The sequence below is a fragment of the Quercus robur genome, chromosome 4, assembly GCF_932294415.1.
Source record: "Quercus robur chromosome 4, dhQueRobu3.1, whole genome shotgun sequence".
NCBI classification, from domain to species: Eukaryota; Viridiplantae; Streptophyta; class Magnoliopsida; order Fagales; family Fagaceae; genus Quercus; species Quercus robur.
The window spans coordinates 55,043,344-55,064,893 of NC_065537.1; the positions used below are offsets into that span (position 1 = coordinate 55,043,344).

Sequence of the window (21,550 nt, forward strand, 5' to 3'; positions counted from 1 at the left end):
TAGCTATAAATCCGTTTTTTAGTGGGATCCTTTTATCGATAGATAATGACTAACACAAGTAAATAATACAAATTAAGGCACTTTTCATCTTAGTTGTTTTGGATTTCTATATATTTGCGCTTTACTCATAAGACAAATTTACATGATAAAAGACACAAAAAGTGACAAATTTTGTACTTGCAAAAAGTGATAAATATTGTACACTTTTTGCCAATACGTACAACATTGGCCATTTTTTGTTTCCCGCAAGTAGGGTCTGAAAGAAAGAACTTACCTTGTTTTTTATTGCACGGACAGCAATTTAGACTTGCATGTTGGAATATTATTACAGCATTGTTTCTGTTCGCTTATAAAGTCCAAGTAAACGAGGGAACAAAATTTCGCGGAAGGTGAGGAAAAATATATTTATTTTTACGGCAGTGATTCTATCCAATTATAAAGTCAAGTAAACGAAGGACCAAAATTTCGCGGAAGGTGCGGAAAAATATATTGTCTAGCTATACTTTTCTTGTGAGGCTATATATATTGGTATATATAAAGGCTGGGTATGTATGGCTTGCTTTGTAGCCCTGCAAAAGATACAGAAATTAAATGGGTGTGCAATTTCTAATGCGCATTACTTTCTTACTTCTTCTGACATATGGATTAGCAGCAGCAGCACCACCACCTATGGTGAAGCCCAATTGTGTAGAGTTCTGTGGAAATGTTAGTATTCCATACCCGTTTGGAATGACAACAGCCGGTTGTTACTTGAACGACTGGTTCAGAATTAATTGCACTGGAAAGGGCAGCTCGGCTAGAGCCTTCCTTCCCAGAATAAACATGGAAGTGCTGGAAATCAATATTACTAATCCATATAGGAATGATTCATACATTTCTTTTGAGCCAAGCATCGTTCGAGTCAAGATGCCGATTATTATTTCTTCGAATTGTGCAAATACGGTTCCGAGCAATAGTAGTGTGAATATGAAGGGGAGTCCTTTTTACTTCTCATCCTATCGGAATAAATTTATTTCGGTTGGTTGCAACAATATGGCCTTGATGACCGGTAGTGATCCTACGGTGCTGGTTGGTTGCAATTCTGATTGCGATGGTAAAACCATGATAGACAGGGAAGCTAAATGTTCGGGCTTCAACTGCTGCCAGACCACAGTCCCTTATGGGAATCAAGTATTTAATGTAACTTTCAAAAGTAAAAATGGGAAAAATAAGGGCAGCAAAAAATGCAAATATGCATTCCTAGCAGAAGAGGAATGGTTTGATTCAAACATAACAAATCCCTCTTACGAAGTGCCGCTTTTGGAATACGTTCCCGTGGCGCTGGAGTGGACAGTGTCTAACTTTACTGACATGAATTCAACCGAGGCAGATAGACGGAAAGTAAATTGTTACGAAGGCAGGCAATATTATTGCCGTTATGGATACGAAGGAAATCCTTATCTTAACACGGGATGTCAAGGTAAACTTCAATTACCAACAGCTTTAATTTTCCCCTAGTTTTTAAATTACATGCCTGATCGATCACTCTTTAGTTCTACGTTCATCACTTTATTATTTTTATTTTAAAATTTTTTTAGCTATGGACTATTCGGTATGATTAAGGTTGCATTCACTAAGACTATTGCAAATAAATTTTAAATTCTAGTAGCATAAAAATTAATATTGGCAAAATTTATGCGGGAGCTCGGGCCTTGTAAAAGAAGGAATTTTCTCAAAATTAAAAAAAAATTAATTTTCTTACCGGCCCCTAGAATTTTGAAACAATATATACATATATAATCAGTTCTTAGATCTTAAAATAGTTTCAGAATATTCAAATCAAAACAAAGTTAAAGTCTGGCCCAGCTCTCATAGCTCCTCCAAAATACAAGACATTACAAGCAACAAGATAGTTTTAATAAAATTCACAATATGACAATCTTTATTATTATTATTATTATTATTTATAGGCACAATATCACAATCTTATCAACAACAAAAAATCACAATAAAGAATTTGAAAAAAAAGAACAAAAAAACTCAAATCCCTTCTAGATTAAGACTCGTCCAAATAAAAACAAAACAAAGTGTCATATATTAAATGACCCCTTCTCACACAAAAAAAAAAAAAAAAAAAAAAAAAACCTCCACGATTGTCGCAAAACGAACTAAATAATATAATAATAAAAAAACAACAACAAAACAATAATGCCCCTACGAATTTTGCAATCGGGTGCAAAGTGCACCATTAGCCTCCACACAAGCTGTCGACGCCGGCGCACTAGTACAATATATCTTGTGTTCAATTCGAGTTTCTCTTTATTACTAAAGCGCTAAAGTTACTAAAGACAAAGTAGCCTATATGATAAAATTGTTAATTATATTATTATTTTATTAATTTTTGGTGCTTGTTAGTGTAAAGACTCAGTGAATGTTTGGATCCGACGTTTTGTGTTTGCATTTTTCTCTCTCTTTTTTTATTTATTTTTATTTTTATTCATGCATTTTCTGCTTTTTGGAGACAAATAGCATTGTTCATCATTGTTTATCATTGTTCACGCACTGCTCATGAGACCCACAACCACTTTGTTCAGGAAAAAATATTAAAAATAGGTCTCACGGTATTATTTATACATTTAAAAATTATTTTGTTACAGTGTTTTTAGTTTTCAGTTTTCAACAAAATAAGCTGCATGTATTCAAACGGACTCTCAGTATTGAGTAGTTCAATCAGAAATTAAAAGTCAGTGCGTGTAGTACTGTAGTGGAACAGTAATAATAAAATAAAATTGTTAACATTAATAGTCTCTAAATTTATTTATATTATTTTATTTTATTAGTTATTTACTTATCTTTGATAATAATAGTTTGATATTAGCAGATAAAAAAAAATAATAGTTTGGTAATAATAATAATAATAATTTTTTATTATTATTACCAACTACAACTCCGTCCCTACATAATAATATATATGTGAACAAGTTTATGAATATTTGACATGAATTAAGTAATATAATATTTTTTTTTTTATATGTATACATAAATTCATAAAATTTCAAAGTATTACTAAGTTATTGATAAGATATAAAAATCACATTTCGTAATAAAATTATATAATTTTTAACAATACAATGTTGATAAATCTATTTGTTTTAAGTTCATAAACAAAAATCATTCTCTACAATAAACTGAAATTATATAACTTCAACCCTTTTTAGTTATACATTACTAGCATAAATTTATTACAAGGTGAAAAATTTTAGTTGCGAAGCTAACTATATATGAAAAATAAAAATGAACCAATTCAATTGTTCATAAACAAGCTTGAGTTTATTTAACAAGAAAATATACTGAATTTGAATATGTAATATAGTTTGACAATGAGACACAATTGTTGTGCAACAAAAGAAGCTTTAACATTAATTGTTATGATTTGAGGCTAATAGAAGTACATGCACATGAATAAGAAAATAAAACATCCACGCAAGATAGGAATATTAATGTGGTTTAGCCAACTATATGCCTACATCCACAGGCAAAACCAACCAACAATATCTAATATCAACCATAGGCATTACAACGGCATTAATCAACACTCAGAACCTAAAACCAAAAAAAAAAAAATCACAAATCTCACAAATACACAAACAAAACCTCTTACAAACTCAAACTCACAATTCGAAATCCCCAATACAACCAATAATTCTCTCACGCTCACATAACAAACAAACTCTCAATACATAACATAGAGTAATCTTTCAACCTCAAAATCTACCAAACTATTATGAAAAATAAAAATCTACCAAAATATTCTCCAAAGAAACCCACTCATGTTTTTAATTCTAGGAGACTTTCTCTTGCAAAAACATATATTTATAAGACTTCAATCTTATTCCTTAATGGATAAGAAATACCCAACTACTTCTATATCAAGAAAACTCAAATTAAAATTAATTAGGAATATGAGGCAATATTCAACAAATTGAATGAACAATCCTAAACTTTAACACTCGGTATATCTTAGCTCGACTTTACAACTCTAATTACTAGCAACACATCTTAAAATATAAAATATGTTAATTACATCTTTAGACATTTATAGTTTACTTCTAATGTTAAAAATTTTCATAAACTTTACCTTTCCCATTATATGTAATAATCTAATATATAATAGGATAAAATGAAAATTTCCAATTATACGTAATAATTTTCCTATATAATAAAAAATGTTAATTCTAAATTTGACCAAAATTCATTTCAATCCTCTAACTTTACTTCTTTTTTTTTTTCTTTTTTTTCTTTTTTTTAAGTCATCTAAATTTCAAATTTATTTAATTTAAGCATTCCTTCATTTCTCCATCCAAATTTTTACATTAACTTCATTTCTTGAATTAAAAATTCCAAATTGTTTTTTTAAAACTATTCATAAAATAGATTCATCCAAAAAATATCAAAAGTAAAAATTTAGCCAAACTTTTCTATAACTTCTCACCAACCAAATAAAGCCAAATTATTTGATCCACAAAAATTCAAAAAAAAAATTTTTTTTTGGTTGAGAAAGTTAAAAACTTCTAAATCAACACACAACTCACAACCCATATTAACTATCGCATTTATACAAACCTACCACATCTCAAGGGTAGTTGTTGTAATTTACCCCTTTTTTTAGTTTTTTATTTAACCTCTAGGTGTCTTAGCCTCTTAGCCCCTTGCTTAAGTAACATTTGCATTCTACCACCAAGCTTGAGAAATAAAGCAATTATGAGTTGATCGCCATTCACTTATGATTGGCTCCAACCACATTTTAGTTTTTATATTTAGCTTTTGATTGAACCATAATGTTCACTTGGTGGTTTCTGTATAAGTTTATTGTTTGCTTATGTTTTCCCCTTGTTGGAGTAAGCATAGTAGCAAAACCATGAATTTTTGTTTGGATGGCCGAGTTGTGATACTAACATTTTAGTCATGATAATCTCAAAGGTTCCAAAAAGTAGCAAAATTAAATGTTACTTTTTGAAATCTCAAGATTTAATTTGTTACTTATGAAACTATAGGGTATACTTTCTTTCTTTTTAAAATTCCAACATATAATTTATTAGTTATGAAACTACATGGTCCAATTTGTTACTCCTCTTAACTTATAGGATGCAAAACATATTTTTTTAAGAGCATTGTTGCACTAACTCAAATATTTGGAGAGCCAACTCCCATTTTTATAAGCTAAATCTTCAAAATGCTCAATATTTTTACATACTATAAAAGGACTTTCACTCCCCCCCCCCCCCCGGCCCCTCAGGTGAGTGATTCCGACCCTAAGTACAGATGCTTAAAAACCAAGACAATGCTAGTAATAATAAGGCTGTTTGAGATTTATTAATCTCCTTGGATTTAACCCAAATTAATCTTGAAGAACTTCTGTTACTTAGAACTTTTGAAAACTCTTTTGCCTATATGAGTGAGCACCAAAGTGCCCAAAATTTTAATGAATTTATTAATTTTTCTGTAACACAATTCCATTAGATATCATATAGATGAATGCGAAGATATGTATGTTGTAACTTGTAAGCACCAATGCACACAAAAATTAATGAATTTATAAATTTGCATGTTATCCTATTCCTGTCAGATATAAATGAATGTGAGAAAGACAATAGATGTCCCAACAAGTCAGATTGTGAGAATACAGAAGGCAGTTACAATTGCGACAGGGGAAAGACTCGATCGAAGATACTCAAGATAGCAATTATAGGTATGTCCATATGCTCATTAAATTTGGAAATGAATAAAAGTAAAAAATAATAAGATCATGGTTATGTGACTAAGAGGTACTGAGACTTACTATAGCACATGGTCCGTTACATCTACCGCTATCAATTGTGCAAAAATATTTGGAAATTGTAAATTTAATCATTTAATACTTTCTGTTATGATATAATGACAGATTACTGACTGTTCCAAAAACCTAAACTATTAAAAAAAATCATAAATTTAATTATTTAACAACATAATTCTAACAAATATAGTGTTTATAATTCTAATTATCATTTAATTCTCTAAGAAGTATTTTGTGTTTCAACCTAGGGAAAATGCATTCCATCTTACCTCTCCTTTTTACTTGGAAAATAATTTTTTTACTTTTAGGCTGTGTTTTTTTCGAGTGTAAAAAGAATATGGAAAATATTTTACACTATGATGAGTGTTTGGGATGGCCGGAAAACTCAATCAAACGGAAATCTTTTCCATTGACTATAAAATATCAGCCCTTGGGATGTAAAATAAATTACACTTCTAATTTACCTTCAAACCATTTACACCCATTTTCCTCTTCTACTCGAACCCACAGAGAGAGAGAGAGAGAGAGAGAGAACACTTACAATGGAACATGGAGAGATTAGAAGCACCGAAAAATGGATCAAACCATTGTGTCGACCTAGTGAACAACCCACCCCGAAGCCAATCGAACCACCATGAGCAACCCACCCTTGAGTCGATTTGACCACTGTGTGAATGACCCACTCCTAGATCAAACTACTGTGGGCAACCCACGCCTAGATCGAGCCGTAACCTTTAGATCAACCCACTGTGTCCATGTCACCACTACCGCCACCACTACCAAGTCACCCATGAATCAATCTCTCTCTCTATCACTCAATCTCTCTCTCTCTCATGTGATTTTGATTTTTGTTTCTTTTTTTGTTTATATATTGAGATTTTCTATAATTATATTTGTTTGGATCTTGAGAAAATGTGAGAAACTTGATAAAAATGTGTTTTCTATAGCATTTTCAAGAACACAACCAAACACCATAAAATATTTTTCAAAGCATTTTTTGGAATGCAACCAAACACCTGAAAATGTTTTTCTTTTTGAAAAATATTTTCACCTAAAAATATTTTCTTAGAAAATATTTTACATATTGCCAAACGCAACCTTAGTTTGTTGGTTTTCTTAACTCAACAGATAATGACAGGCCAAGAATGAATTAATCCTACCTTTCCGAGCTATATCATGGAAACAACTTTGAAAAAACTTATATATACATATACATACATACATATATATATATATATATATATTTCATACATTTTGGTTTACTAAATGAAGAGCATAAAAAGTCAATTAGCTTTTAATTTTTGTGCTATAGGCAATCTATCACCAAAAGATATGATTATACCTCGTATAACTTGATAGTTTTAGACTATTATTAGCTGAATTGCATTACACAGTACTCTTCTATATTTTATTATTTTTCCACAAAGATTAAAAATCTATCTAGAAAAGATAAGGACAAATCTTAGATACAGTACCTTAGGTGCTGTTCCTTAGGTTCCCTTTTTAAGATTCAGTCATGTGATTACTTAAATAAAAAATATACTTTCATCCCATGTGCAAAAATCTACATGGCAGAATCTTAAAAGGGGAACTTAAGGAACAGCACTTAAGTACTGTACCTAAGTCTTATCCAAAAAATAAATATGCTCTCTAAAGTGGTACGCTTCACTATTAAGAGAGGACAACCTCATCTTTTTCCCTCATTATTCACGAGTAAGGGCCTAAGGGGTTAGAACTTTTTCCATAACTTGCATAGAATTATAACTTTTGACACAACTTCTTTATCTGACAAATCGTGAGTTGTAGGGTTGTGGACCCACTACTTTTACTCCACTACTCACAATTTTCCACTCAAGTAAGTTATAGCAAAAGTTATGTCCCTAGCTTTTTCTAAATATTAAATATTGGAAGAAAGTAAAGGAGAAATGAGTGAAGGATTTTGGCTAATCCCAAGAAACATTTAAGGCTGATTTTAGTGATGAGCACTAGTATTCAAGGATCTGGCTTTCAAGTAATTTTCTAAACGGACATTTTTTTTCTTAATCAGAAATTGCCACAACACCCACTAAATAAACAAAAGGTGGAGATTAAAACATACAACCACATCATTCTATTTCAAGGAGAAACTAACTAAATGTCCAATTGAAAAACTACTGAGGGTAAGCCAAACTGAGTATACAAATATTTTGTTTTTTAGAAAATAATTTTGTAATACTTTTTCAACTAGGTGTTTAAGCTCATTTAAGGCAGGACTGCCCACTGCCCAGGGACATGTTGCAAAATTAAATAAGAGAGACATTTTTGTTGGCGAAAAAGTATCCCAAACTCAAGTCCCTGTCATTTAATAAAAACACGGTACACCATTAAACTGTTACCTGATAATTCAAGTACCTAATAGTAAATTTTCTTTTTCCTAAGAAATTAATTAGGAGCTAACACTTATTTAGGCGGTGCAGATTGTGAGAACATATTAATGTAAAAATAAATAAATAAAATAAAATAAACTAAAGTTAGTAACCTATAGTGGGAAAGAAGTTTCTAATTCATCGTAATTATGTTCAAATCTATTTTACACTTATGCATATTTTAATATAACCCTGATATTTCTAACATAAAAAAATTTATTATGTCGATGTGATATTTCTATTTTATTTTCTTGATGTATGCAGTTATTTGTACAAGTTTTGGGGTATTGTTTCTACTCCTTATTACTTGGTGGTTATACAAAGTGATAAAGAAAAGAAACAAAATCAAGCTCAAGCAAAAATTCTTCAAAAGGAATGGTGGTTTGTTATTACAACAACAATTATCTTCAAATGAAAACAATGTTCAAAAGGCAAAATTATTCAATTCAAAGGAGTTGGAAACTACGACAGATCATTTTAATGAAAACAGAATACTTGGTAAGGGTGGACAAGGTACAGTTTATAAAGGAATGTTAGTGGATGGAAGAATTGTGGCAATTAAAAAGTGCAACATAGTGGATGAAGGAAATCTCGAACAATTCATTAATGAGATTATCATTCTTTCACAAATCAATCATAGAAATGTGGTTAAACTACTTGGGTGTTGTTTAGAGACAGAAGTTCCTTTGCTAGTTTATGAATTCATTCCTAATGGCACACTTTTTCAGTATCTCCATGAAGAAAATGAAGATTTTCCATTACTAACATGGGAAATGCGCTTAAGAATTGCCACTGAAATTGCGGGAGCTCTATCGTACTTACACTCGGCAGCTTCACTACCCATTTACCATCGAGACATAAAATCTTCAAACATACTGCTTGATGAGAAATATAGAACAAAAGTAGCAGACTTCGGCACTTCAAAATCAGTAGCCATTGACCAAACTCATGTCACCACACTAGTATATGGTACTTTTGGGTACTTGGATCCAGAATACTTTCAAACAAGCCAATTTACAGAAAAGAGTGATGTTTATAGTTTTGGAGTGGTCCTTGTTGAGCTTTTAACAGGAGAAAAGCCAGTTTCTTTGACGAGATCACAAGAACGTCGAAATCTATCTACATATTTTGTTCATTCATTAAAAGAGAATCGTCTCTTTGATATACTTGATACTCAAGTAAGCAAGGTTGATAATAAAGATGAAGTCATGAAAATTGCTAACCTTGCAAAAAGATGTTTGCACTTTAATGGAAAGAAACGACCTACGATGCTAGAAATCATGATGGAGTTGGAGGGAGTTCAAAACATTTCACCCGTTCAACCAAATTTTGAAGAACTTGAATATGTTGGAAATGAAGAAATGGGACCTTGGAATGATGTTTCTTTTCAACAACTTCATGTTTAGAATCAAGCACAACTTCATCATCATACATCCTACCACTTTTATCCATTAAATCACTTTGATTAATAAACTATGTACTTATTCATTTTTGTTTCATGTTGTAAACTATTATCAAATCATATTACTATTTTTAAACTCCTCCTAGTATAGTAGCAATAATGATATTATATCTTTGTTTGGTCTTGTTTAGGTCCTTTTGGTATTGACATAAGAAATTTTAACTGCTAAGTTTTGACAATAAAAAGTTTTATCCTTCGTTTGGGAGGAGAGAATGGAATGGAGTGAATAGAACATTTTTAGATTATTCTTCCCTCCTCTTGTTTGGGAGTTTTAATGGAGGGAATGGAAAGTTCATTTCCTTGTTAGGGAGTTTAAGTAGGAATGAATGGAATGATTAAAAGGGAACACTCACTCCTCATTTTCCCTCAAAACCTTGAATTTTTGTTCCCCAATATTTGGGAGGAATGGGTGTGAATGGATTTAGGTTTAATGAAAATTTTGTTAAAACTCCTAAAATACCCCTCAATCTTAGCCCTTTTTACACATCACAGCAACTTTTTTCTCAACCAACTATAAAAGAAAAAAAAAAATATATATATATATATATATATATAACTATCATTCTTGTTAAAATCATATTTTATGTAATTGGCTAATCCTTTGACAAATTACACCTTACTTGTAATTGGATAGATCTAAGTTGGGTTTAATACATCAAGAAATATATTGCTCAAGCATATCAAGTGTTCATATTAAAGACATGAAGATTGATCCAAAAAACAAGTGAAGAAAAGCTGTTTCATTAAGTCTCGACAAATAGCTCGACTAATACTGCTATCGAGACTAAATGAGAAGCTCAACAAATGGTTCGATAGAAGCTCGATCTATCGAGAATTATGATTTTCAAATTTCTAGATCTGAAATTCAACCCAAGCCTATGTATTTGTTTAGGGTTTCTTTTCTCACAACCCTAGACATATATAAGGCTTATTTTAAGAGTTTTCACATACGAATATAGAGACCAAGAGCTTTATTTTTCTCTGTGAGAAGCTACTACGTTTGTACACCATAGGATTTTGTAACCAGGTGTTTCCTGATCTTCATTATTGATGAAGTGAAGAACTTTATGGCCAACAACATCCATTCAAGTGGCTAGAGTTAGTCATGTACTAGGATTCGTGCAAAAGAATTAGTCACAGATTGGAGATTTGTGCAGCAAGGGAAAGAAGATTACTACAAGATCAAGTTTAATTGGGTATTAGAGCAAGGGTTCAACTGCAGGTTGGTATTTTAAGATAGGCCAAGGTAGTGGTAAGATTTCTTATACTTGTAATTGCTTGATTGTTGATTAGTGAATTCTTGGGAGTGGTGACCTTAAAATCACCCGGTGGAGTTTTTTCCTTACGAGATGTTTTCTTCATTTGTTAACAAATCATTGTGTCAATTTAATTTCTGCCGCATTTTGTTTAATTGGTGATTTGTTGATTTCTCCACGATTTGCATGTAATTTGACCTAATTTGATAGGCCAAGAATGTATTGACCCTTTGTGGTGAATTAGTCAATTAATTAGCCAAGTTGATTAATTAATCAAATTAACATACAATATGTATGGCAACAGAAAAAAAATCACCAATTAAACTAAATATGCAGTGGAAAATAAATTGACATAGTGATTTGTTTACGAATGAGGAAACCTACACGACAAAAACCCCACCAGGTGATTTTAAGATCACCACTCTCAAGAATCCACTTTTATCAAAACAAGCCGTTACAAGTAAAGGAATCCCAGTACCTTATACCAACCTATAGTTGAACCCTTACCCTAATACCCAATTGGACTTATTCTGTAGTGACAATCTCTTCTTTGCAATGCACAGCTCCCAGTATGTAACTAACCAATAGATGCACGGATCCTAGTACGTGACTTAATCACCAACTTAAGAAAGATGTTGGCTGCAAAGTTCTTCAATTCATCACATGATGAAGATCAAGAAGCTTCTTAGTCACAAAATCCTACGGTGTACAAACATAGCAACTTCTTCAAGAGAAAGATGAACTAGGGAAAATTCTGTCACCGGTCATAATTTGCGTGAGCAAAACTTTGTTTCACACTCGCGCAACTTTTGACTGCCATTAAAATAATCCTTATATATGTTTAGGGTTGTGAGAAAAAAAAATCCCAAACATATATCCACAGATTGGATGAAAATCAGCTCTAAGAAAGGAATGCATGATAAGTGGAGATGTGTACATATATATATATATATATATATACACAAAAAGAAAAGGAGAGAGAGAAATAAGGCACATGATGACACATGTCAATGAGACCACATGCAAAAGGCGAGAGAGAAAGACATACCTCCGCCTTGGGCTCATCAAAAAATATAAGGCAGGTGGCAGAAGTATTCTCCTTGTGCTTGGACTGCCAAAAAAAAAAAAGGAAAAAAAAAAGAACAAAAGGAAGGAAATAAGTAAACATGTCTATGTGGTTAGCCGCAGAAGAGTCCTATAAATAAGAAAAATAGAGAGGAAGTAAAATTATAGATAACATACTCTCCACTCAGTGGTGGCAGACGAAGGAAAGGGAGATGTCTTCCTTTTGCTGCCTCGGGTCTTGCTAGAAGAAGGAGCATCAACACATGGCCACAGAGCAGCGGGCCTAAACTTGCCTGCAGAAGGCGCCTGCTGGAACGGGTACGAGTAGAAGGATGAGGAGAATTCTCCAAAACCATATTACCTATGAGAGGAAGACCACCCTCAAAAGGGACAATTTCGGAAAAAGTCTCAGAGGAGTCATCACCCTTCTTGGTAGTCTTGGTGGACCGAGACGCGGAGCCCTTCTTCACGGGTATGGTGAGGTTCGTCACCTTCACTCTTTTCTCTCAACCCATAGGGAAATCACCAGCATACCAAAACCACCCTTTCTCCACCACATCCCACTCAAATATAGCAAACCGACTCTACTTCCTAGCATATGATACTATAGAGTTTATGGGAAGAAGTAGTCAAAGGTTGGCAGAAATGGTCGTATGAAGACCATTAGGAGGAATAAGAGAAAACCCACGGCTGCCCAATAACTCCTACTTAAATGAGATCATCACGGCCTGCCAATACTCATGCATAGCTGTAGTACAAATACCATCCCTCTGTGAACCTGGCACAGTGACTGTTGTAAAATGCCTACACCAAAACTCAAAGGCATAATGTTGTAGGAATGGCCGAACAGAAGTGGGAGAATCCATGATAGTAGAAAAATCATCAGGAATATCCTGGTCCAACCTAAACTGCCTCATCACTCTATCAACAGAATAATGTACAAACCGAATCCCCTCATTGGTCAAGTAAGGCAACCACCTAGCATTGGTGGCTACCAAATATATAATGCCCCTCTCATCAAAACCAGTCAACAGGGTGGTGGTCCCAACAGTATCGACAAAAGGACCCATGGCAGAATCAGCACATGTATAACCAGTACCCAAACTCCTATATGCTCTCCAATAAAAACCAACTCCCTTGTCAAAGAACTCAACAACAGGATGTCCAAATGGCTTCAACCCAACCCTACCCAACAAAAAGCCAACAGAAAATCAGATGTGAACCGACCGTAGAAATCAATAATAACCTTCGGGCACGAATGATATCTCTCCTTGGCAAAGCGAATAGGCCTACACTTTGCCAAATGCTTGGCACAGCGCTCCCACAACAAATGTTGCAAAATAATGCTATAGGCAGAAGTAGTAACTATATGGCAAGAGCCCGCCTACTTCTCATCACTCTGCAAAATATCTAATTGTACATATAGATGACCTAGAAACATAAGTGCCAACGGCAGACTTACCCTAACAGATATCTTGATGGCTAAATGAAAATATAAAGGCTTCACAGCATAATGAGGATGAGAGCCAAAGATGAACTTACAAAGCTAGAATGTGACAAAGGCCACACAGCGAGCAACAATGGAAGCCTTGGAAAAAGATCTGACCTAATGTGACAACTTCGCATTACCACTCATCCCCTTCCTCAACTTGACCTCCATGGCCTTCTCCTCCGCAGAGAGTTCCAAGGCACCAGGGTCAACATCACCAAGAATAGGCAAAAGAAGTTGGTTCGCCACGTCTTTCAAGGTCATGGTGATCTCACCATAGGAAAGAAAGAAGGTGTGAGTAGCAGTGCACCATCAGCGGACTAAATGACGAAGACTAAACAAGTCCCTATAATTGGACAAGTAATGCGAGGAAACAATGGCCTTCAACACACCGACCCGCTGTAATGCCACCGTGAAAATCTTATTGGATAACTCGTCATCTACCTATTCTTTCCAACCCAAAGCGGTACCCGACCCAAATTCGAAGACAATGGGCACGAGAAGTGAAGTACCTTGGTTGATGACAAGATCAGGGATTGAAGAAGCCAACAAAGCCCAAGACACCTCTGTATTGCAACGGCAAATGGAAAGCCATACACGACCTAGCGATGGAGGCAAGTACTTGTCGGAAACCTTCAGGAAATGGGCGTGGGTATCATACCAAAGGTTTATGAGAGGAGCATACTCACTATCTGGGTCACAACATCCTTCCTGCTCATTAGAATGCTCCGATTCGGAGTGAGGAGCCTCTTTGTCTACGTTTTTGGCGGCAGGATCATCGGAGGCAATTTCGTTTCCCTTACGGCATAAAGAACCTTGGCCTTTCGCTGGTGTCATGATGGAATGATTGATCATAGTAGATGGGTGAAAGTGTTTGAGGGAGAAGATGCGGTGAAGAAAAGGAAAGGGAAAAAGTGTTTTGTGTCAGTGATGTGAAAGGAATCTCCTCAAGTATTAATGTCATTAACGCTGACACAAAAGGATGCAATGGGTCACCTGTTGGATAAGGCATGGAATTAATGAAGCGGAAACTGTGTTTCAAAATAATTGTAAACTGGAAAATTCGAAGAGACAACACTGTTTATGGAAAGAAAGAAAGAAAAATAATGCGAGGCCCACTATTCGAAAAAGCCCACAAAAAAAATAAAAAGAAAAGAAAAGAAAAAGAAAGGACAGAGAAGAAGAAGAGTCCTTTTGTTCACATATGAACCGCAAAAGCACTTCATATGCTCAGGGGGTTGAATGTTGATGCTCATTTTGACAAGAAGGCCCAATGGCAGGAAGAAGCCCAATAATATGGGAGGAAAAGAGTTAGTAAATATAAAAGAAAACTGTTAAGCCTGAGTGGCAGGAATAATGGATCATAAGCCTAGAAAATAGTAAATGGCCTTAAAGAAAGGAAGTGGGCCTAAAGGAGCCTAGAGAAAAAGTAGTAAACCCATGGGCATTATGAGAAATAGAAAGCAAACAAGAATGGGCCAAAGAGGCCCAAAGTAATGAATTAAGTGAGTAAGGGGTTGATGGAAAGCCCATAGACCCCAAAGGTGAAAGATATGGTAATTTGGGCCGAGGAAGACCAAAAGACTTAGTAAAGGCCCATGGGAATAAAGAATTAGAATGAGCCGAGGATGCCTAAAAGGATGAAATGGGCCGAGGAAGCCCAGAAGCAATGGAATGGGCCAAGGAAGCCCAAAGTAGCATGAATACTAGCCCAATGATACTACTGGGCCATTGGAATTAAGCAAAGGGAAAGCATATAGCAGGCCAGAAAGAGGCCCAACAAGCACGGGGTAAATAATGACACAGTAGGAATGACAGAATGGTGTAGCAGAAGTACCAACAGACTCGCTAAAGGGATAAAGAATGGATTAGAGAAAGAAAAGCCCACAATCAAGCAAGGCCAAGCCCAGGAAGGAAGCAAACTATAAAGAACAAAGGCTCAGAGACCCATTCATGCCACAAGAAGTCAAGAATGAGCAACAGAATGCACAGACGAGCCTTCAGGTCATGGCAAACGTATGAGCAGCAAACGAGCAATGGACACATATGGAAGTGGAGCACGCACAATGCTCAAGCACCACCAACATGTACCCAGCCAATACAAGAGTGGTGGGCCATGAGTCAGAGGTAAGTGAGGGTATGGTCTGGCGGTAGGGAGAAGGGGAGAGCCTATTCTGGGGTTTCCGCTCAAACTCTTTTGGGGGAAATGTTTTGCTGGGATGACATACTGCCCAAAATAAGGAAAGATGAGTTGGAATCACTAGGTGCATGTCATGAGGGATAGTGAGAGAGACTGGCCACTCTTATTCGGATGAGAATGCCACAGTGAGCAAGCAAACAAAAGAAGACTCTTTGTCTGGTAATGGGATGTGGCACGGCCAGCACAGGTAAGTGGTACTGGCTGGGCAGTTGATAGACCAATGGGTGGTCTGGAAGGACACCCACACCCAAACAAAAGCAGTTAATGGGTAAAATAGTAAAAACCTATCACAACAGGTAGTATAAAAGGAGCCTCTGCCGTGCACAGTGGGGCATCATGAGAACACGAAACAGGACAGCAAGAGAGAACTCAACAATACTAGAGTAAAAAAAAGAGCAACGAAACAAGAGAGTAAAAACGAAGTAGAAAACTTAGAAAGAAAGAGAAAGAAAAACAGAGAGTAGGTAAGAGTGTGGTAGGAGACATGCACCAATAGGCTAATCTCTTCTCTCCCTCTAAAAGCCTACCCTCTAATGAGGATTTAGGAATTTGAGCATAAGCCATTTAGGCCCATTCTCTCAAAGTGGGTAATTTCAATGATAGGATCTCTCCGTGAGGTTACCCACATTGAAAAAGTGGTTCCCTGCTTGGACTTAACTCCATTAGGCAACCAAGCACAGCAGACTGACCATCCTTTCTTTCATTTTATTGATTAAGCATTAGTGTTATTTCCCTTTATTTATTATTACCATCATATTTACATTGTATTATATCGCTGCACTACTTCTTCCTTATTTCACTCAGTATTCCCTGTTTTTCTGGCTGATAGCAAACATTTTTCCTTTTATTGTTGTTATATTACACCTGCCAGCCATAATTTTCTTGTAGCAGTTTTACCTGCCATAGGCGAGTGATCAAGGTTCCAGCAAAAAGGGGCTTTAGTTTGCGCACAAGCCAATTTGAGGCGAGTGATGATCAGGCCGGTCCTGCTCTCTAACCCAAAACCTTTGGGCCGTAGCATGACAGGAGGTAGCCTAGCCCGCAGTCACAAAAAAGGCCACCACAAATTTTATATTTACACATTTTGTTTTGATAGTTTAAAATTTTAATGCCTCCTCCCTCACTTTCAAAGACAAAAATTCAATTCTTACGTAAGTTTATCTACTTTTATTTTTTAATGTTTAGTAATTTGGGTTGTTCATAATTCTTAACTATTACATTGAGGTTACCACTTATATATGCTTTCAATTTTTTTTTTTTTTTTTAATTATTGAATTTAAGGTTTTTCATTTGAATATACACTTCAGTTTTAATTATGCAAACTCCCTTTATATTTTTCAGGCATCTCCTTTTATATCAGTTGCATAGTTATCTACCATATTCCATTCAATTAATTTTGGACCTATATATGATTTTTTTTATTATAAAAACTTAATCTTACACAATATGCATTCATTATATAACTTAACGTAAAAGGTTACTTCGTTTAGAAAACACAGAGCAAAAGATTACTCTATTTTTATTATTTGTTTAATTTTAATTTTTTTTAATTAATTTACACATGATTCTTGATTAAGCCCTGCATCACACAGGCTATTCTACAATTTTTTTGCCACAACTCTAACATGGCAGGCTGTAAGTGATTAATTATGACTTACACATGGATCCACCATTTTTTCCCACTAATCATGCTTTGTCACATCATAGTTGTGACAAGAAATTGTGAAAAATTTTGTAGTCTTAGACTTTTCCCACATTTAGTCTCCAATACAAAGAAAAGTACTTTTTGGGTACTTTTTACTTTTTAGCTCATCACAGCATATCAGGTGCTAAACTAGTGACATAGAGGAAGACAATCAATAGCTTAGCACAATCCCTATGATAAAGGCAACTCAAATTAATACTTTTTCTAAAGAACAAAATAGCATATATTTGATAATTACCTAACTTCAGAATCAAGAATCATAGCAATGCAAAGAGAAGTACTATTATAATCTGGTAGTAGAAATAGAAACATCTATCGTCAAAAGCTAGGTAGCACGCTAATGACATAAAATTGACTCTCAAATTAGGCACTCAAAGAACCGATACATGGTCTATATGTGATAATAATAAAAAAAATTTAAAAAAAAAAAAAAAAAAAAAAAAAAAAAAGTCTTCTCAGTGGGATAAGCAAATGAAAGGATGAATATACTTTGAATGGTCGCTAGATATTTCCTAACAACCCATGCGGTTTTAATTGAATCAAATAGAAACTTTTTTTTTTTTTTAATGACATAGTAAAACATCGCTCATTAGTTACATTGCATGTCACTGATTATATTGTACAAAAAATTTCAAACTTCAAAATTCAGTCAACATACCTCATATTTAAGAATAGCTCTAATACCATAAACCTTTAATCCAAGGGTACATGCACGATTCAAGAAATTCAAAATTTATTTTATACCATATTATGTAGATCTGGAAGGGTACATGCAAGGGTACACGCACACTTTTCACAAATCAATCATAGAAATGTGATTAAACTACTTGAGTGTTGTTTAGAAACAGAAGTTCCTTTTGCTAGTTTACGAATTCATTCCCAATGGCACACTTTTTCAGTATCTCCATGAAGAAAATGAAGATTTTCCATTGCTAACATTGGATATGTGCTTAAGAATTGCCACTGAAATTGTGGGAGCTCTATCGTACTTACACTTGGTAGCTTCACTACCCATTTACCATCGTGACATAAAATCTTCAAGCATACTCCTTGATGAAAAATATAGAGCAAAAGTAGCAGACTTAGGCACCTCAAGATCAGTAGCCACTGACCAAACTCATGTAACCACACAAGTATATGGTACTTTTGGGTACTTGGATCCGGAATACTTTCAAACAAGCCAATTTACAGAAAAGAGTGATGTTTATAGTTTTGAAGTGGTCCTTATTGAACTTTTAACAGGAGCAAAACCAATTTTTTCGACTAGATCACAAGAAGGTCGGAATCTATCTACATATTTCATTAATTCGTTAAAAGAGAACCGTCTTTTTGATATACTTGATACTCAAGAAAGTAAGGTTGGTAAGAAAGATGAAATCATGACAATTGCTAACCTTGCAAAAAGATGTTTGCACTTTAATGGTAAGGAATGACCTACAATGATTCAAATCATGATGGAGTTGGAGGGAGTTCAAAAACTTTTGCCTGTTCAACCAAATTTCGAAGAACTTGAATATGTTAGAAATGAAGAAATGGGACCTTAGAATGACGTTTTTATTTCAACAAGTTCATGTTTAGAATTAAACACAACTTCATCATCAGACGTCCTACCACTTTTATCCATTAAATCACTTTTGACAGTTTTTAGACCCCTTAAACAATTTATTAAACCTAGGTAATTAGCCAAGTTGTTACTTAGTCAGATTAACAAGTCTAGGTTATCACAATCAAACAATCATATCATGCATAGTAGCGGAAAATAAATAAGACAATGATATGATCACCCAGGAAAACCAAACCGGTAAAAAACCTGGGGAAGATTTAACCTAGCTATCCTCAAGGTAAAAAACAAATCCATTAGAAAGAATCGAAGTTCATACAAAAGGACTTACAAGCACCCCCGCTCGACTTCCTAATGCTACCAACCAGTAGAACTTACTGACACGACCACGTGCAAGCTCCGAATCCACAGACTCCTTCTTTCTTTGGCTTTTGCAAAACACAAACACCCCCGTTTGTGACTTTGAGATCCCACTCAAAGGTTTAGCAACACAAACACTCCTGTTTGTGACTCCAAGACCACCCTTGAAGGTTTAGATCATCAACACCTTTGATGACAAGAGAAGGTAGCAACTTCTACAATACCGGATCTTGAGATTCTTTAAGGAATAGCACCGGTAGAAGACATAAGAGAGATTTTTAGGAACAAAACCCTAAATACAAAAGAGGCACACTCTTTTCTCTCTGAAAAGCCACACAAAAACGTGCTTAGGGTTTCCTTTATATACTGGGAGAAGTAGATTAGAAACCCTAATCCTAAATGGGCTTGGACTGTTGTTTGGGTTTAATTAAAATTCTACAGATACGACTTTCGATCGGTCGAGCCTGTCTTTCGATCGGTCGAGCCAGACAGATTATGAAATCTTCTTCCTGCAGCTTGTATGTTCTTGAATCTTGACTTGAATCACATTGAGCATTGTCTAATAAAACCTATAGACTTTAAGATCTATATCTAGACAAGTTTGTGTTCACGATTTGCCAATTGTTCTAAACATTTAGAACCTAACAAACTCCCCCTTTGGCAATTCGTGACAAAACTTTCATACAAAATGAAATGCTCAAATACAAGAACAACCCAATACAATAAAATGCCCAATTACATCACAAATCCCAATCTAAGACTCCTAACCTAGAAGTTGCAAGAAGAGGTAGAAGGTCTTGATCAGAATGCACCTGTCTTTCCTAAAACACTCAACAAACACATCACCGCATGTGTGGAAAGAAAGACATATAAACAATAATATGACACAGAATATAAAAAACAACAGTAAATTCTAACTCTCCCCCTAAGTTAGATACATCAAAAAGTTTTTATATTCTCCCCCTAAACAAAACAAACAGGTCATCTATTTCTCTCCCTTTTTGTCACGTATTGACAAAGACTACCCAATCAGAAGATAGACAGAAAATATACGCAACAGAGTAAGAAAAAATAGAGACAACTCCCCCTATGAAGAGCAACAACTCCCCCTAAGAACCACAAAGGTTAAAAAAAATTTCTCCCTCTATAAAAATAGGAAAAACAAAACAAGTTTTGGGAAAAACAATTTTGAGGAAAAATAAAGGGGTTGGGGATAAATAAAAGACACAAACCAAGTTTTTTTTAAAAAAACTAAGTTGAGGATACACATGAAGAAAAAATATTCTCTCTTTCAATAAAATGCAAACATGGCACTATGTGACCCATAAATAGTAGCATGAGTAGAGAAAATATTTACACATTGATTATCCATCATATCTCTTAAGAAAATAATTTTCTACAATTCACACATAAAAATAGCATATACTAGAAAGTACATAGTTCAAAAATTAATCAATCAATTTTTTGATCAAGTTGAGTGCCCAATGAAGCAAAGTGTATGCATGTTATGTGTGAAAACAATGAGAGATATGATTGCAAAACTGCAAGATGGATACAAAAACAATGCAATGCATGTGAATCCTAAACACAAATGATGCATGAAAAAAAAATTTGTTCAAATAATTAAAAACTGAAATTTTTCAGTTTCGATCGATCGAACATCAATCGAGTCAGGCAGACTCAAACCAAAAATTTTAATCACAATTTCGATTGATCGAAAAACAAGTTCGATCGAGCGAAAGTCTGGAAAAATCAGATTTTTGAAAAGCATAGCATTTTAATGCAGAAACTCCTCAAAGCACATTGTTTTATAAAAAATGCATGAGTATGAGACGAAAAGTTTTTCAAAAACACTTGAATTCAACCCAGATCTTCCAAAAACAAGATTTTTTAATCAATTTGTCCTCAAAGCGCAAACATTAAACACCTTTTGCATTAAAATCAAGGAATTTTCAATCTTGGATGGCCACAACAAGATCACACACAATATAATGTACCAAGTTTAACAAAGAGTAACTTGTGTAGTGTGTGCAACTAGCAAAAGCTTGAGATACATGTGAGGTGATATGTGAATAGCAATCAATCACAAAGTCTACAAAATTCATCACATAGAATTTAAAAGAGACTATCACCTAAAGAGTTACATCATATAACTCCCACATCTCCTAGATCATAAGCTTGCAATCATGTAAGTTTCTTGTATTTATGCCTCATAATATACATACCAATTTTAAT

At 34.5% G+C, this 21,550-nt stretch overlaps 1 protein-coding gene across 1 annotated transcript; it reads left to right on the forward strand.

Moving 5' to 3' along the window:
- The first annotated feature begins 561 nt into the window (after window positions 1-561).
- LOC126723011 (wall-associated receptor kinase-like 1) lies at window positions 562-9,803 on the forward strand. The gene is made up of 3 exons (XM_050426190.1): window positions 562-1,459; window positions 5,606-5,728; window positions 8,482-9,803. The coding sequence occupies exons 1-3, from the start codon at window positions 592-594 to the stop codon at window positions 9,621-9,623; spliced, it is 2,133 nt and encodes a 710-aa protein (XP_050282147.1). The 5' UTR covers window positions 562-591; the 3' UTR covers window positions 9,624-9,803.
- Window positions 9,804-21,550: the final 11,747 nt, after the last annotated feature.

Excerpts from the sequence above, each read along its gene's own strand:
- LOC126723011 (XM_050426190.1), top strand. The coding sequence starts at position 592 with ATGGGTGTGCAATTTCTAATGCGCATTACTTTCTTACTTCTTCTGACA. Across the intron at positions 1,460-5,605 it reads TCTTAACACGGGATGTCAAG|ATATAAATGAATGTGAGAAA; the intron begins GTAAACTTCAAT and ends TATTCCTGTCAG. Across the intron at positions 5,729-8,481 it reads ACTCAAGATAGCAATTATAG|TTATTTGTACAAGTTTTGGG; the intron begins GTATGTCCATAT and ends TGATGTATGCAG.